The following is a 17,335-nucleotide window of genomic DNA, read 5'->3' on the forward strand; positions in this document are numbered from 1 at the left end:
ATGCTCATTATTCACATCCGCAAAGTCTGCAACGCGTCTTCTTATGTTAACGTGTGAATGTGTGTGTTAATCTGTCTCTTCCTCATTATCATACCCCGGACATATGTCAGTTCTAGGGGGAGGAAGTGAACGGCCACTAACAGCTGATGTGTTTCCATCCTGGACGCGCTTGGCTGCAACTTTCTGTTGACTTTCTGCCTGGTTGCAAAGACCGCTTAGGGGGGGGGGGGAAACTAAAGTGACACAGTGCTTTGGTTTGTCCATGATTTTTTTTTTTTAATAACGAGAACGTCACGTCAGATGGTCAGAGAGTGACCAAGGAGGAATCGTAAGGATGGACCCTGAAAGTCCCGTGTCCCGCATGGAGAGAACTTTGTGGACAGTCTGGGTGAGAAGCCGTCATCGTTTCAATCCAAATCTGTAACGAAACGAAAGATTTGTGTTTTAAACTTTTAAGTCCGTCAAACGTGGATGTAAATAGTCTCTCTTCCTGTGTGTCAGTGGGTCTCTCTCTCTCCACGCATATCCGCCTACGTTATAGCAATGTCTCTGCTTACCCCCTCCCTTTCTCGGGGAGAGGGAGAGAGGGGGGGGATGTCTGTGAATCACTGGCATGTTCACGTCCAAGACAAAGAAGTCTTCTCCATGCTTATTTGAACCTGGGCAGTAATTCTTCAAAAGTAAAAACATTAAGTGCAAATCAAAGCTTAACAGTTCAAAGAAATCTTTTGTCCATCTGTTGGAACAGCTTCTCTGTTTTAGACAGAAGCCTTTATTAACTGCTGAAACCTTTTCTCCTTCAAAGTGCACATTAACCTGCTGGATGCTGATTGAGAGATTATGATTATAGATCACAGCAGACGTTTGAGATCTGATTGCTCTGTTGGTCATCAGCTGGAGACTGTCTGCAGTTCTTTCTGAGAACTGATCCTTGTAATATGTGCGCTCCTTGCAGTTGCAGCATTAGTGAGATTCCTCACAGTGCATCCCGGAGCGCAATGACTGTTTGAGACTGTTATTACACAGGAGACAGTCTTACAAACAGGAAACGCAGGTGTACCATTTACTGGGTTTAAATTTCAGAGTCCTGCTGTTATTGTTGTTCACTTCTGCTAGGGTGCACTGATTTCCTGTTTGGGGATTTTGTTTGTTTGGGTTTTGTTTTTTTTCATCTATCACAGCCATAGACTTTGGAATTATCTGTCTGTCCATGTTAGGATTTCCCGCTGGTTGCCTGTTTTTTTAAAACACACGTTGAAACTAATTTAAACTACTTGGCTTTTAACCCAGAATGATAGTGCTGTGTTCTTACTTTGTCTTCATCACTGTTTTTATTGTTTTATTGCTGTGCCATGCTTTGCTGCTTCATACAGCACTTCATGAAACTCTGTTTTTTAGGTTAGATTAAAATATAATTGGATTGGATGTTTAATTATTTCACATTTCTGGTAGTGATGAACCCACATCAACTAATAACAGTTCGCATGACATCTACAAAAAAAATTCAGCTCCTTTCATCTCTTTATTTTGGACTCACATCTGCTTTTAAACCGCTCTCGCTTCTCTCATCAACCTGCTTGTCAGACGTGGCAGGTAGTTATTGTCACAGTTTAGTCGCCTGACAGCTGGTCTCGATAGCCATTGTGACACTTGGTGATATACAATGAAAATAAACAGATTCTGATGTTTTAAAGCCTGTTTCACCAGTTTGAACAGGTGACCCATATTCTGGAGGCTTGAGTCTCCTTTCTAGGTGCTTGGGTTTGAGTCTGCTTACTCACACTCCTTCTTCCCACTTCTGAGTCTATTGTGTGCACTTCTGTGTCCAATAAAGGACATGATGCCCACAAACAAATCTTAATACAATCAAACTACTTGCTGGTGAAGTGTGTTCACCAGCAAGTAGTTGGTGAACAGTGTGCACCAGCTACAACAGACAAATATGGGGAAGTTGGAGATAAAAGAAACAGCTAAACAAAGAAAATATCATGAGATCCTCAAAAAGACATAAGTTGAAATAAATGCAGATGTTTCTCAGCGTAAACTAAATGCTTTATGTTTGCCATGTTGTATTTATAAAATGTTTGTGTTTTGGTCAATCCTGTAAAGAATGGACCATGATTTTTATTTTCTTTTTTTAACAGGAGTGTTTGTTGGACATCTTAACAAATGAAACAAAAATAATACAAATAATTCTTATTCTCATTTTTATGCAATTCTTTCGTTTGTTTGTTTGTTTGTTTGTTTGTTTGTTTGTTTGTTTGTTTGTTTGTTTGTTTGTTTGTTTGTTTGTTTGTTTGTTTGTTTTTGGGGGGGTGGGCACTGACAGGGTTAAAGTCTATTACATTGAATTTTTCTTTTTACTTTAATACATTAGCAGCTAATGTAACTTATAATCAATGAAGTCAGGATTCCATGGAGGCTGGTCAGGTTCTTCCTGTTCATGGCTGTGTTTTGTGCATGGGAGTATTGTGGTGCTGAAACAGGAAAAGACTTCCACGAAGTTTCTGCAAAGCTGGAAAGAAACTGTTGTGTAAATAGCCTTGAATGCAGTGACACTAAGAGTCTTTAAATGCTACTTGTGCATCTTTAAAAAAAACAAACCAAAAAAAACATGGGCTATACAAACTACCTGGAATGACTGAAAATAAATCAATGCGGGGAAAACAAATATATTCACACTTTTGTCTTTTGTTGGATTTTATTGATGCTGCAAATTAAAGTGTTACATAATGCAAATTTCTTTTTCCTTCCTTTTTTTCTTAGTACTACATAACTGGAGCTGTAAACAGATTCATCAGGCCACAGCCCGCTGACACTGTCAACAATGACCCAAACACAAATCAGGAATCTGCAGCTGAAATCAAGCACCCTCCCTCTGACTCAACAGAGGGTGACAGTAGCAGAGAAGGTGTCGAGGAGGAGCAGCTTGTCGCAACATCCTCTCTGCTGAGCTCGTCTCGCCCCGTTGTCAAATGGGAACTTTGCACCACAGAAATCGACTTAGGGGTTGATGAAGAAAACATGCAGTACAAAACCCAGCTGAGAAAAGTCGACGAGAGCAAAGAGGATGGTGAGGGCAAGAGAGAGGAACAGCGTGACAAGACAGGAAATGATCATTCAAATGATTCAAGAGCAAAAGAAGACGAACGACACACGATGGAGATCGAAAAAATGCCCACTTGTGCAGGACTTGCAGGGCCTGGAAATGATGAACATGAACATGCCGCTTCTGGACCACAAAATTTGTCCGAGGTTGCAACATGCCAAGAAACAACTGAGGAGGAAACTGATGCTGAGAATGCAACAGTGAGATTAGGGTTGCCCGGTGATCATCCAACAAAGGAGGAAAAAATAAAAGAAACCCAAGTAAAAGGAGAAAAGGATCAAACCCATGATAAAGAGAAGGAAGACCTTGAAGCAGAAGACACTTTGAGAAAAGAAGAAAATGATGATAACCTGCGCAGTGAAGATGAGCGAGAGTTAAAAGCAGAAAACACTGAGGTAAAAGCATGCATAGCTGCAGGTATAAGTCCAGATGATATGGATCACATGCAGAAAGGAAAGGGAGAGGTAAAGGAGCATGATGCAGTGTTATTGGATGATCATTCAGGAAGGGAGGAACTTGTTAAAGAAACCCGGCTGAAGGAAGAAAATGCTAAAGCAGATCATGAAAAGGAAGAAGATTCAGAAGCAGAAGCCACTGAAGTAAGAGAGGAATATAACAACATGCACTGTGATGATGACAATTTGGTAGCAGAAAACAACGCGTTCAAAGTATGCATGACAAAAAGTCCAAAAGAGGAGGATTACGTGCACGAAGGAGAAGGAGAAGTACAAAAGATTGATACGGTGACACCAGATCATCATCCAAGAGAGGACCAAATTATCAAAGACACCCAAATAAATGAAGAAGATGATACACTTCATCATGAAGAAGAGCGAGATTTAGAAGCAGACCCAGAGATAAACGTGTATCGAAGTATCAAAGATATAAGTCCAGAAGATCAGGCTCATACGTACGAAGGAGAGGCAGAGATACAGAAGAATGATGCAGTGACACTGGATGATCATCCAAAAGAGGATAAAATTACTGAAGAAACTCAATTAGAAGAAGAAGATGATCAAATCCAGCATGAAGATGAACAAGATTTGGAAGCAGAAGACACTGAGATAAAAGTGTGCATTAGCACAAGTTTAAGCCTAAATGATTATGATAATGATCACCTGCAGGAAATAGAGTCTGAAGTACAGAAGAATGATGCAGTGACACTGGATGAACATCCAAGAGAGGATGAAACCAAAGAAACTCAGTTAGAGGAAGAAGATGATAAACTGCAGCATGAAGATGAACAACATTTGGAAGCAGAAGACACTGAAGTACCAGAAGAAGATGAAAAAACAGACTATGAAGATGAACAGCAGTTAGGAGCAGAGGGCACTGAGGTCCAACTGTGCAAAACTACAGATATAAGTCCAGTACTGGATGATCACAAGCAGGAAACAGAGGCTGAGTTACAGAAAACTGATACAGCGACACTGGATGAACATCCAAGAGAGGATGAAAGCAAAGAAACTCAATTAGAGGAAGATCATCCAATAGAAGATGAAATGTTCAAAGAAGACAACTTAAAGGAAGAAGATGAAAAAACAGATCATGCAGATTTCGAAGCAGAAGACACTGAGATAAAAGTGTGCATTAGCACAAGTTTAAGTCCCGATGATGATGATAACCATCGCCTGCAGGAAATAGAGTCTGAAGTACAGAAGAATGATGCAGTGACACTGGATGATCATCCAAGAGAGGATAAAATTACTGAAGAAACTCAATTAGAAGAAGAAGATGATCAAATCCAGCATGAAGATGAACAAGATTTGGAAGCAGAAGACACTGAGATAAAAGTGTGCATTAGCACAAGTTTAAGCCTAAATGATTATGATAATGATCACCTGCAGGAAATAGAGTCTGAAGTACAGAAGAATGATGCAGTGACACTGGATGAACATCCAAGAGAGGATGAAATTACTAAAGAAACCCAGTTAGAGGAAGAAGATGATAAAATGCAGCATGAAGATGAACAAGATTTAGAAGTAGAAGACACTGAAGCACCAGAAGAAGATGATAAAACAGACTATGAAGATGAACAGCAGTTAGGAGCAGAGGGCACTGAGGTCCAACTGTGCAAAACTACAGATATAAGTCCAGTACTGGATGATCACAAGCAGGAAACAGAGGCTGAGTTACAGAAAACTGATACAGCGACACTGGATGAACATCCAAGAGAGGATGAAAGCAAAGAAACTCAATTAGAGGAAGATCATCCAATAGAAGATGAAATGTTCAAAGAAGACAACTTAAAGGAAGAAGATGAAAAAACAGATCATGCAGATTTCGAAGCAGAAGACACTGAGATAAAAGTGTGCATTAGCACAAGTTTAAGTCCCGATGATGATGATAACCATCGCCTGCAGGAAATAGAGTCTGAAGTACAGAAGAATGATGCAGTGACACTGGATGATCATCCAAGAGAGGATAAAATTACTGAAGAAACTCAATTAGAAGAAGAAGATGATCAAATCCAGCATGAAGATGAACAAGATTTGGAAGCAGAAGACACTGAGATAAAAGTGTGCATTAGCACAAGTTTAAGCCTAAATGATTATGATAATGATCACCTGCAGGAAATAGAGTCTGAAGTACAGAAGAATGATGCAGTGACACTGGATGAACATCCAAGAGAGGATGAAATTACTAAAGAAACCCAGTTAGAGGAAGAAGATGATAAAATGCAGCATGAAGATGAACAAGATTTAGAGCCAGAAACTGTTGAGGCAGCAGACGACAATGATAAAACCGACACTGAGGTGAAAGTGTGCATAGGTACAGATGTAAGTCCAGAAGAGGAGGCAGAGGTACAGAAAAATGATGTAATGACACTGGAAGATCATCCAATGACAGATAACATTAAAGAAACTGAGTTAAAGGAAGATGATAAAATGCAGCATGAAGATGATCAAGGTTTAGAATCAGAAGCCTGTGATATTATGCTACAACTGGACTCTCAAAATGTAATCAAGTCAGAGGAGAAAACAAGTCAAGCTGAAAATCAGCTCTCAGCTTTTGGAGACCAGCCAGATACATCAGTGGTTATGCTCACTGTTATCACAAAATCTTATGCAATGACTCATAGCAGTGAAAATGATGAAGGTGAGAAAGAGAAGTGGGTTGAGACAGAGCGGCCTGCCGTCAACGAGACAACAGAAGTGCCAGATCTGGACGAGAACATCGGAACAGAAGCAGAAGACACTGAAGGAGAAAATCTTTTAACTGAATATGATTTATCCGGTAAAGAAGCTGCACTGAAGACTGCTTCACAGCTGCACACAGCTGGATTCACAGATGAATACGAGGAGGATATGAGAGTCCCAGGAGTGCAGACCAAAACTAGGCAGGCCGGTGTGACAGTAACAGATATTTCAGAAGAGAGACTCATTGATCAAGACCAAGAAAAAGAGGAGAGCGTCTCCAGTGAATCCTACACCGAAGAATTTTACAACGAAATTATAGATTCAAGCACCTCAGTTACAGTAAAGCCCAAAGGCGAAACGACGCAGGAAACAGACGAAGAATTTAAAAACACTCTCCCGGGGATCAGTGAAGGCCAGTGTGCCGTGCTGCAGGAACTAAATACTCCAACGTGTGAGGAAATTCAAGAGGGAGTTTCCAAATATAACAATGAGCTTCGGAGGGCCGATGAAAATACAACACAAAGGTTCCTGGAAGCAGGAGATTGTGAGGAAATCCCGGCAACTCAATTACCAGAAGAGGTGGAGAGCGGAGATCAGGAGAGCCTTGAAAACAGTGACTGCAGGACTGGAGCTGACCATTTACTGCTGAAGGAGTCCATGGAAGACAAACAAGAAAGCAAAGAAGAGACTGAGACGAGCTTTGGTTTGTTTGTGGAGGAGCACGAAGGCACACCGGACCTTGAACTAGAGGCAGAGAGCAAGCTTGTTGAAGGAGTAATTCAAGAATCGGGACTTGACAAAGAAGAAGGAAAATTACTGACAAGTTCAATGAAGACAGAGGTGACTGGAACACATGTTGGTTTAGTGGACGAGACTGAAAGGAGATCAGAAGGGCTGCATGATGGTGGCAGAGGATCTACAGGAGGTGAAACAAGAGAAGCGGTTGCAGCAGCAGAAGTGGTTGGATTCGTCATTCAGGAGTCATTAGCAGCCATAAAGTTGGATCAAAGCATCAGCAGACCGTTAAGTTTACAAGAAGACACGAGTGAATATGGGTTTGTGAGACCCTTAGCTGAAACTGAGCCTATATCCGTTGATGATACCTCTGTTGAAATGCAAGATAAAGCCATTGAAAAAGAAGGAAGGGGTTGTGAAGATGAAGAGGAGGAAGCAGAAAATGGAATCCAGACCTTAAATGAAATGGATTTACAGATAACTAAAGAAACTGCAGGTGAGCTAATCACAGAAAGAGGAGACAAAGAAATTCCTCTGAATGCAGAATTGGAAATATCTCAACACTCTGAGACTCAGGAGATAAACAATCAGTCGCCACACAGAGCACTTGAGATAAGTGAGACACAAATAATAGTAGCTGAAACAGCTGACGAGCCCAGACCAGAGGATTTGCCAGTGACGTCATCAGAGGAAAAAGGCAGTTCAGTCAGTGGACATCAAGACGTAATTGATGAAGAAATCCTTGACTTGTGGATTGAGGCGGTGATGTCAGAGGACACTGATGAGATTAGACAAGAAGAGCCCAAGCCAGGGCAGCTATTGGACGCCAAAACAGACACTTTAAATGAGGGTGAAATATCAACAGAGAATGAGAAAGTGTCACTAGCAGAGGCCATTTGTAGGGAATCTGAGGCAGTAAGTGACACAGAAATGTCTTCATCAACTGTGGAGTCTGGATTTTTGGACCAGTTTCTCAGTGAATCGTGTATTCAGAGTAGTGAGACTCAGCTGCTGAAATCAACGAGCACTGACTCACTCCAGGGGATCCATGAGCTGGTGGCTAGCGTGTCCACAGACATCTTTGGAGTTATCGGACAGCCTCAAACTCAGGACTTACTGACAGAGGAATCAGCCGAGACAGAGAAAGAATCGGTCGCTGATATAGAAGCTCAATCACATCTGAACCAGGAATCTCAAGAAAAAGCAGAAGAAAGAGCTGAAACATTAGAGACTGAAAGTGGATCACGGAAAGCGTATGAGGATGTTGAAGAAGCAGATGTAACAACAATGACAACACAGAGCTCTCCTTCGCATGACAAGAAGGTAGAAGCTGAGGAGGAGCATCTTGAGGTAACCGCGTCTGATTCTTCAGATGAACTCAAACCTGCTGAGTCTGAAGAATCTGAAAGTGACTCACAAAGTGAACCTGAGAAGGACACACTGAATAGACCACAGCCTGCACATTCATCCTTATTTCCTGTGCTAAACGAGGCCCAGGTAGCAGAAGAGCCAACAATCGAATATGAGAATAAGGTATTGTTTCTATATGGCATAAAAAAAATTTTGATTAAAATCAAACAATGTTCATAACAGACTTTTGGGGCATTACAGGTGGATGGCCCTGTGCTGGACTTTGCTGTGCAAAGGTCACGAATTGCTGTTAAGAACCCTCGTGTAAGGCCACCTAAAAATCCCCGCTCCCTGCTTCATATGCCCTCGGAGGAACCCACACCCACACCTACACCATCTTCACGTTTGCCGGTCAAACTCCCTGGAGGTGTGCCTTTAGGAGGCATAGGTATTGGAATAAAACTCCCTGGTAGGTCACTCATGATACATGAATCCCAATATCTTAGTCTTGATAGTCTATTAAGACTTTCTCTGGTCTTTATATCCTGTTATTTTCACAACTTCCAAATAATTTCACACGTTTGCTTTTCTTAGGGCTCGGTGCTGGATTTCCTGTTTTAAAAAAGACACAGCGGGCAGTGAGAGACGAAAATACCCAGGAAACAGTGTCACAGGTACTGCTAAGAGTGTTTAAATACCTGGTTTTTTTTCCCACTTAAGTTAAGATATATATATGTATCATTAAAATGACGGAATTACCACAGGAACCTGAAACAAAGCCAGAGGAGAAGAACGACGCTCCCCCACAGGAGGAGGAGGAGGCACCGAAGAAGCCTAAATGGATGCCACCAAAACATCCCGGGTAAGGATGGCAAAAGGGGGGGGAAAAAAACAGTCACCAGAAAAGACACGTCCTGTTTCTGACTTTTTAAAAATTTATTTATTTATTTTTCTTCTGTGTCCACAGAGGATTTGGAAATCCCCTGATGGCAGAGCTAAAGACCAAACTGAAGAAAACACCAAAGGAGTGAGAAGCTCAATGGCTGTGTGCAAATACCTGAATGTAATAAACATATGGTTTTAATTTTGTGTACTGAGAAATTGTTCTTTATGTCCCCTACTTGTTCAATGTAATTTGTAAAATAAAGATAAACTTTCTTGCATGAAAACAGTGTTGATACAATTAATCTCAATTTAAAAAAACAAAACAAAACAAAGAAACACGAGTTCCCTTGTATGAGCAGTCACGAAAACATTTCTTCTCCAAACTGTTCAACCTGAGTTGCCACCCTAATAAACTCATTTCTAACCCCTACTCTATTTCTTTTCCTAAATGTCTATTCAAACATGGTAGAACAGTTTGAATTGACATACCTATCATGCACGGTGTAGAAAACTAAAGGGGAATCTAAAAAGAAACAGATCAGAGAGCTGCGCACAATGTTATAATGAATACTGTTTTAAACCTCCTGGAGCAGTGGTATCAATCATAATGTCTGGAAGCCAAAATCGCCACGACAAAGACTTCAATGCAGCCCACTGCATTGACAACTTTTGTACAACTTTTCCTACTGATAAAGAGCTTCACCCGCAGTACACTAAAGTAATCAGGTGACACATTTAATCGTTTAAATGACAGGGAAGTTCCTTATACTATAAAAATGTATGTGTTTTTACAGTGTGTGCATGGTTAAAAAGGAATTAAATGACAGAAGCAGTTAAATGCTATTATATAATCATTCAGACATTTCTGGGGTTTTTTTTTTTTTTGGGGGGGGGGGGGGGGGGGTTGTTTTTTGTTATTTGTCTTTTTACAGTGGTGCCAGTGAGCTTTTTCTATAATTTTACATATGTATTTCTTCTCGTTTAAGCCCAAATAGTCATACTGGCACATTTCTTTCATTTGCTATAGCTGCATTTTTTTCTATGATGTAGAAAAACTGAGACATACTGTTGAAATTGCATTCCTTTTTTACATTAAGATGGATTACATGTGTAGTCAACCTTATTTACACACTGATTGAAAGGAGCGTTTCACTGGCCCAGCCCACTTAAGCACACTTTAAAGGTCACGAAATGTTTTCAAAACAACGTTAGATGGCACTGTAACGCTATCGTCTGTGCATGAACGCTAATTCATGATTAAACACAGAAGAAGAATCCTTGCGTTATGATTGGTGTAAAGCATCCAATGAGCGTGAAGGAAACTGACATTTTGAACTAGACAGGCGCTTCGTTGGTTAACAAGATAAACGTTTCAGAGTTTATGCTGATATTTATTTTGTAGTATCCGTGTTTGTCTTATCAAACCAGAATCTCGTTGAGACTAAAACAGTTTCACATCTATAAACATCCGCTAAGAAGTTCGTGTTTACAGGTAAGCAGAGCTGGTTCCGTTCTTCTAACAAACGTTACAAGGTTTTAGCTATGCTCGTTCAAGATGATCTCGTGTTCCGAGCATTACATGAATGAAATAACTATTTATCGTAAATATGACATAGTAAACAATCGGAAAGCAACGTTTTCCAACCTAAAACCGCCGTAACTCTACGTTACAAACCAAATCTGTGTTCCTAAGCTATGATGTTGCTGTATGCGTTACCTAATCTCTAGTTTTACTGGTTTAAAATAAATTGACATGGGTTTTTTTTTTTCCCCTTTGGGGGGTGTAACATTAGAAACTCAGCACAAGTTGAGATTACATGGTCGTCCGTTACTGTCGGTGCTAAATTGCATTTTGATTTTGCTGTTTTAATATCTAGTTTGTATAAATAAAATAGCTGTAAAATAATTCAGCAGTGAGACATTTTCATTCAGTTGCCTACATAAGCCAATGAAGTCAAGCTCTGTTTTCTTATTTTAGGCACAGGGAGTCTGAGACAGCTGATAATATGTGTGGAGTCTGAGTATTGCCCTCTGTTTTAAATAAGAAGCCCTTCATTTATTCTGTGAGAGAAGAAGCATCACCATCCATGGCCAACAAACCAACTGGGCGAGGCTTATACATTCGGGAAAATCCAGATGCCGATGAGTGCTGTGAAAACATTCCACCCGGGGGCACTGTTAAAGCTGGGACTTCTAAACTCAAATGGCCCCATGAAGAAAACAAGCCTCTTCCTGACACCTGCACCTTTTCAACCCCTGCTCCAACAGGCAGCAAGCCAAAGTCACGGATTTCTTTCCAGTCTGCTCTGACACCAATTTTAAAATACTTAAATATCGGCAACAAATCTCCAGAAAGTTCAACACATGAAAATAATCGTCGTCAGACACTTTCTCTTTTCTCCTTTGGTGCAGCCACAGCAGATTGTCAAAAATCAACAAAAGGTTCTGTCCAACAGTTAAACTCAGATCCCCCTAGTAGCTATTCTGGGCAATTATTCAGTGACATGGATGGTCCTGTGTCCTTTCTAGGTGACGAATGCTTGCCAGAAGTGACCCTATTTGATTCTATGTGTGATTCTACCATACAGCTTACTAGAAATGACTCCCCTGCTCCTGACAGCGCACCTGCAACTTCTGCAAGCACAAGCCCTAAAATAAATATTCCTGAAATTCATCCTCCTGATCTTTCACAACATATGGCAACAACAGAGATTACAGACCCAGATGTCAAAATGATTGATGCCTCTCAGAACAAGCATGCTCCGGTCCCCTGGCTGATACTTGACAAATTCTTGCCAGAAATTACTCTCCTTGATGTTACACGTGATTCACCATTATCATCAGGAGAACAGACCACCTCCATGGATGTGACTCAGGCTCTTCCTCCGCTTGATTTGAAACGCGACAGGTCTTTTAATGGAATGGAAAGTGGAAAAATCGCGGCACAGCCTAGCAGTTCAGATGTCATCTCGGGCGAAAAATTGCTAAGTACAAGTGTACAATCCGACAAGTGTGTGGGGGAAAGCACAGCAAAAACCTCTTTGGATATTACTATGGGAAGTGTTTTGGAAAATAGCAAGTCTTCATCAGAGCCCAGTGAATGTAATATAGAGACGAGTCAAGCATCGGCAGGGGATACACTTGGGAAAAATCCTGCTAATGTTACTCGAGAAATAATATCTTCTAGTGACATACCTGCAGACTCTAATGTGGAGTGCAGTGCTAATCAAAAAGTTACCTCAGAGATCCGGGAAGAGCCTGTGGAGTTTTCTGATAAACCTGAAGCTATCATTAAAGACCTGATTGCCAGCCATGAAGCAAAGTCAGCCAACGAGCCCAGTGGACAAAATATGAAGATGAGCTCAACATCACCTGATGATACATTCAGCAGTCAACCAGCTAATGTTACACATGACACAACCTCGTCCAATGACACGTCAGCTCAGAGTGTAAGGTCTACATCGAATATGGAGTGTAGTAGTAGTCAAAAGGACGCCCCCTCAGACCTTGTGGAATCTTGTCACAAAGTAAACGATGAGTTGAAAAACTATGCGACACAGCCAAACCCAAAAGCATCAAACTCCGGGAATGGAACATTTAATGTCGTGCAGGCCGCTGATCTGAGCGTGTCTAATGATTTAAATACTACTGCTTCAGTTTCCCACTTTCAGAATAAGACACTTGATCTTCCTCCATTTAATGTAAGCTGCACCAAAGATGGGACTTCAGGTCAGGCAGGTTTTGGCACCACTGAAACATCCCCCATCACAAATCAAAATTGCTCATCTTTAAAGGAATGTGCTCCATTTGCTGTGCAGAACGCCACCTTTGAAAAGCATTCTCTGCATAAAAGCAGTGGCAGCACAGTATTAGGGGAAGACCTCAAGAACAACACCTTTGATTCTCAACCACCTTCCAAGAAGAGCGACACAATAACTTTGTTGGAAACGGTCCAGAGTGAAAGTAGCCAAATTTCTTCAAAGCCTAATAGCACAAAAACTCTGACAGAAATGAGCTCATGTGACGGTCACCAAAGTGCTTCCAAGCCAAATGGAACAATAACTTTATCAGAGGTGAACCCGAGTGACGATCACCACAATACCTCCAGGCCCAATGGCACCATAACTTTGTCAGAAACAAGCTCATGCAACATCCGCCCGGGGTCTTCAGACAAGCCCTCCACACCTGAAGTCAGTAATCTAACCACCAGCCCTAAAGACAACAATATTGACATTGCCCCTGATCTATCAAAGCATAATGTTACGACAGATGCTAAGGACCATAGTGGCAAGGAGGTTGAAACCCATGATGACGCTTCTGGCAGTGGTAGCTGTGAGACTAAAGATCTTTCAGGTCTGCCTGTGGTGGGCGGGCTCTCCGATTCTTTAAACCGTCAAAGCTTTGGTACAGTGAACCTCAAAGCCAAGTGTTTCAATTTGGATGACACCCTGGATTTAAAGGCAGACTGTTTGATTACTTCAACACCAATGACTAAATGTACAATGTTCAACTTGAACACTGAGCAAGTTGAGGGCTTACACCTAGCAGTACAGAAGAAGCTGTACACAGATGGTCCCAGGAAGCCAGCTGATCAGGTGCCATCAGACCCATCAAACCTTGTCTGTGACCGTAAAACAATCTTGAAACAGCCAGCTGCTAAATCCCTTTGCCCTCCCCCAAAAGCTGGAGCTCAGCTGATGAAATCAAAGTCACATTCCTCAATTCCAGCCAGGTTGAATACAGTGGCATCCAACTTACCTACGAAAAGACAAAGAACCCAAGCTGAAGCTTCAAGAAACACTGCTGCCACTGCCCCTGATGCACCCCAGGGGGTAGGACTTAAATGTTTGCAAAATGTTGATATTACCATCTGAGAAAATGAACACAGGTTGAACCTATTAGTTATTATTTGTTCCATTTTATTTTGTACTGATTAAAAGCTGTACATCCATGTACTTGACAGTCTGTCGTTAACGTCCTCTTTTCGTGTGTGTGTATTTAAGACCACAGGAGTAACATCCTGCTACAACCTGCGTGCTACAGCAACAGGTAGGAAGTGTATACCTTTGTTTTTAGATAGGTTTGCATAGGTCCCAGTTTTGTTATTCCCATAATCATGTGTTTAATAACCTCAGTGTAACTATGTACTGTATCTGTGTGTTCGCACGGTGCGTCCGGGGCATCTCTGTCTTCCCCTTTGTACCAACACCAGGATCCAAGCTGCCCGCTTGTGGCTCACAAAGATCGCAGTTTAGTGGAATCCCATCAGGGATCCAGAGAGCTACTATGTGTCTTAGGCCACCTTTAACAAGAAGCAGTACAGCAATTTCTTCAAGTACCGACAAGCTCTGTGGACCTACAGGTACTCACACATTTGTCAAACTGTATCTGTACATTAGAAAGTTTCAATTTGCCCTCACTTCAGATACACAGTAAAGTTGCCTTTCTTCTGATACTCGAGGGGGGAAAAAATTGATAAAAATGCAGCTGATGCCAAACTTCTATGTGTTTTCTGGTTTAATATTGCCTTCTTGTTCTTGAGTGTAACTAGTGGTTTTACACCTCATTGTAAACTCTCTGTATTTCCATTTATAAATGGCTTCTCTTGACTGGAGGTCTTGACAATGATCCTCTACTTCCTCCAGCGTGTTGTGGACTTTGGTAGATGTTGTGAAGTTGTTTTGTTTTTAACCATGGAAATAATTCTGTGATCATCTGCTTTAGTTGTCTTCTGTGGTCTTTCAGGCTTTTTATAGAGAAGGAAATTACTGTAGAAATGTATCTGATTTTTGTGAAAGATGTGTTCATTTATTTTTCTGTAACAGTTTCTCCTTTTTGTCTACATAGCAACTAACCCTGTGACCAAGACTTCACAAGCAAAGAAGCACCCTCTAACCAGAGCTGACAGTTTGCTAGTGTCAAAGAGGAAGAAAATGGGTAAATAAATAAGAAAATCATGCTCTAGTATTGCAGCCTTTTTAACAGCTTTGTTTGGTATTTTTGGTATTTGCATGAAGCTTGAAACCTAAGTGTAAGTGTACAGTCATGTAGATTTTTCTTTTTTCCACCCTTTGCAGATGCTTCTGATCCATGCAATAGTGTCGGAGCTCCAGTATCTGCCAGTGATGCTACAAACAAAGCGACAATCCTCAAGCAGCCCAGTAAGAGAGCTTTGCCTGCCAAAGCTCAAGGAGAAGGTATGTTGGAAATTTACTGGAATTTCTGCACTTGAAACTTGTGACATGGTTTGAACTTTATCTAAGTCACAGGTTTAGAACAGTACTTCACTGTGTTTTCTAAAGATAAACTAATCAGTGCAGATTTCCTGATATGCCAAAGGGTTTGTTGGCTTTTTCCACTAACTGTTGGGCAGTTGGCCAAAGTTTGATGTGATTTATGCTGCTGAACAGCTTCACGAGCGCAGTAACCTGTAGTGAACTCCTGTGGTGCTTTCATGCTTTAAGAGGCTGCAGTGCCAGCATGTATGAGTGAACCCTCAAAAGCATGTAATGCTCCCAACAGAGCCAGGCCCCTGAAACAGCCTGGAATCAGCAATAAAGCACCACTACCTAAAACCCAAATCCACAGTAAGTTGAGAGTGCTGAGGAGACAAGTCTCAGCTGTGTAATTTCTAGTGGACTGTTGGTACTCAGAACCAATTTGGTTGTTTTGTGTTTATTAAAATCACGTGTTCATGTTGTCTGAAGGTTACTTTTACTCTGTGTTGTTATTATTATGTGTTAATTGGATTTTAATTTCATGTCATACAATTGTGAACATTAAACGACAACAACAACTAACACAAGATTGTTAAGTCCTATGTATTCATACAATGTCCCAGTATATCAATTGCTATTTAAAGACAATGGTGAAAATAATTAGCATAGACTGTAAATTGTGGGCGTTACAATTTCCCATTTGTCCTCTTTAATTAATGATGCAAACTGTTTTTCAGGTTGCGCAAAATGTGCTGAGCTTGAAGAACAACTTAAACTGATATCAGAAGAAAACACAAGGCTGAAAGAAGGTATCAGATGGCCTGTTACTGTGGTTATATGGGTCTAAATTGTAGAAATTATTAAGAAGTCAGGAGACATTACAACTTGAAGAATTTGGACTTTACTCAATCAAATCATATCATATACTCAGTATTATCAAGTGATCCTCTTTTTTTTTTTTTTTTCCTTTTTGGTTATGTTATTTATGTTACACAAGCAATCTTTTATTGTAGGAACATAATTAAGTTTTCCTCTTTTTCTCTTCTAGAGTTGCTGAAATACACTAAACAAGATGTCCCAGTGAAATCCCGGTGTTAATACTTTAAAGCATATCTGCTGTTTTTAAATGTTAATAATTACGTAAAATAATTTACTCACTAAAGTAGAAATGTTTTTTGTTTTTTTCTATTTTGCAGTGAGGATGAGATTTTGTCTGTTTGTGTGTTTAACATTACACTGTTTATTTTCAACTCTAATAAATTTAATAATATGTGTTGGTCTTTCATTTGGTTGGTCTAACACTTTGGAGAGTGCTCTGCTGGGAGGACACATTTGAACACCTTTTTTTCAGTATTTGGAAATGTCAGTCTTTGCGATTTAGAATTACTGTACTCAAATACTGATACTCATTGTCAAGCTGCCGGGTATAAATAAAACATCAGCATATTCAACACGCATAGCTACTGGCATTCCACCACTGAAATTAAATATTGTATAATAGATTAATATTCTATTGTTAAAAATATTGAATTTCCAGTGAAACCCTGTGACTTTGGATATCTTTATCTCAGGTTATTCAACACACTGGTATATCTCCATAAATACAAGAATACAGTGTAGGCAAATATTTACCATGCACTGCGATTTAAAAGCAAGGTTTTCCAATACAATATTATATAAAGGTAGAGTTGTTAAAACTTTACCCGTATGTAATGCTTTCACTGTTACTTTTGTCCAGTTTTGCTGGTGTAATCCCTTTCCTCGGAAGCAGTGGTGAACCAGCTAAGGAAAAAGTGGAGACCAACGATTCGTTTTTTTTCTCCAAACTCCCGTGAGAACAACAGAATGGGATTTTTAAATGCACTGTTTCAGCCGCTGAGTGGCGCTGTGAGCGGAGA

General features: G+C 40.6%; 2 protein-coding genes across 3 annotated transcripts; both read left to right on the top strand.

Annotated features, from left to right (window-relative positions):
• Positions 1-128: 128 nt before the first annotated feature.
• Positions 129-9,642, top strand: LOC146568416 (uncharacterized). Its single transcript, XM_085284454.1, has 6 exons — positions 129-388; positions 2,767-8,517; positions 8,596-8,803; positions 8,929-9,008; positions 9,099-9,196; positions 9,302-9,642. Exons 1-6 carry the CDS (start codon positions 335-337, stop codon positions 9,363-9,365), a joined length of 6,255 nt encoding a protein of 2,084 aa, XP_085140580.1. The 5' UTR covers positions 129-334; the 3' UTR covers positions 9,366-9,642.
• An 869-nt stretch (positions 9,643-10,511) lies between these two features.
• LOC146568417 (uncharacterized) lies at positions 10,512-16,722 on the top strand. Of its 2 annotated transcripts, none has more exons than XM_085284457.1 (8): positions 10,512-10,711; positions 11,198-14,051; positions 14,223-14,268; positions 14,432-14,581; positions 15,067-15,156; positions 15,297-15,416; positions 16,175-16,246; positions 16,486-16,722. In XM_085284457.1, the coding sequence occupies exons 2-8, from the start codon at positions 11,307-11,309 to the stop codon at positions 16,533-16,535; spliced, it is 3,273 nt and encodes a 1,090-aa protein (XP_085140583.1). In that variant the 5' UTR covers positions 10,512-10,711; positions 11,198-11,306; the 3' UTR covers positions 16,536-16,722. The 2 variants fall into 2 exon arrangements, with proteins under 2 accessions (XP_085140583.1, XP_085140584.1); XM_085284458.1 differs by lacking the exon at positions 10,512-10,711 and adding an exon at positions 15,684-15,806 and having other exon boundaries at positions 11,270-14,051.
• The last annotated feature ends 613 nt before the right edge of the window (positions 16,723-17,335 follow it).

This window comes from Mchenga conophoros, linkage group LG8 (assembly GCF_057382185.1).
Source record: "Mchenga conophoros isolate Kocher_MC1m ecotype Shallow Benthic linkage group LG8, M_conophoros_male_GT1.1, whole genome shotgun sequence".
NCBI lineage: Eukaryota > Metazoa > Chordata > Actinopteri > Cichliformes > Cichlidae > Mchenga > Mchenga conophoros.

Bases quoted from the DNA above. Each gene is read 5' to 3' on its own strand.
- LOC146568416 (XM_085284454.1), top strand. From the start codon at position 335: ATGGACCCTGAAAGTCCCGTGTCCCGCATGGAGAGAACTTTGTGGACA. The intron at 8,804-8,928 runs GTAGGTCACTCA...TGCTTTTCTTAG, and splicing joins TATTGGAATAAAACTCCCTG to GGCTCGGTGCTGGATTTCCT. The intron at 9,009-9,098 runs GTACTGCTAAGA...GAATTACCACAG, and splicing joins CCCAGGAAACAGTGTCACAG to GAACCTGAAACAAAGCCAGA.
- LOC146568417 (XM_085284458.1), top strand. From the start codon at position 11,307: ATGGCCAACAAACCAACTGGGCGAGGCTTATACATTCGGGAAAATCCA. The intron at 14,269-14,431 runs GTAGGAAGTGTA...TACCAACACCAG, and splicing joins CCTGCGTGCTACAGCAACAG to GATCCAAGCTGCCCGCTTGT. The intron at 16,247-16,485 runs GTATCAGATGGC...TTTCTCTTCTAG, and splicing joins AAACACAAGGCTGAAAGAAG to AGTTGCTGAAATACACTAAA.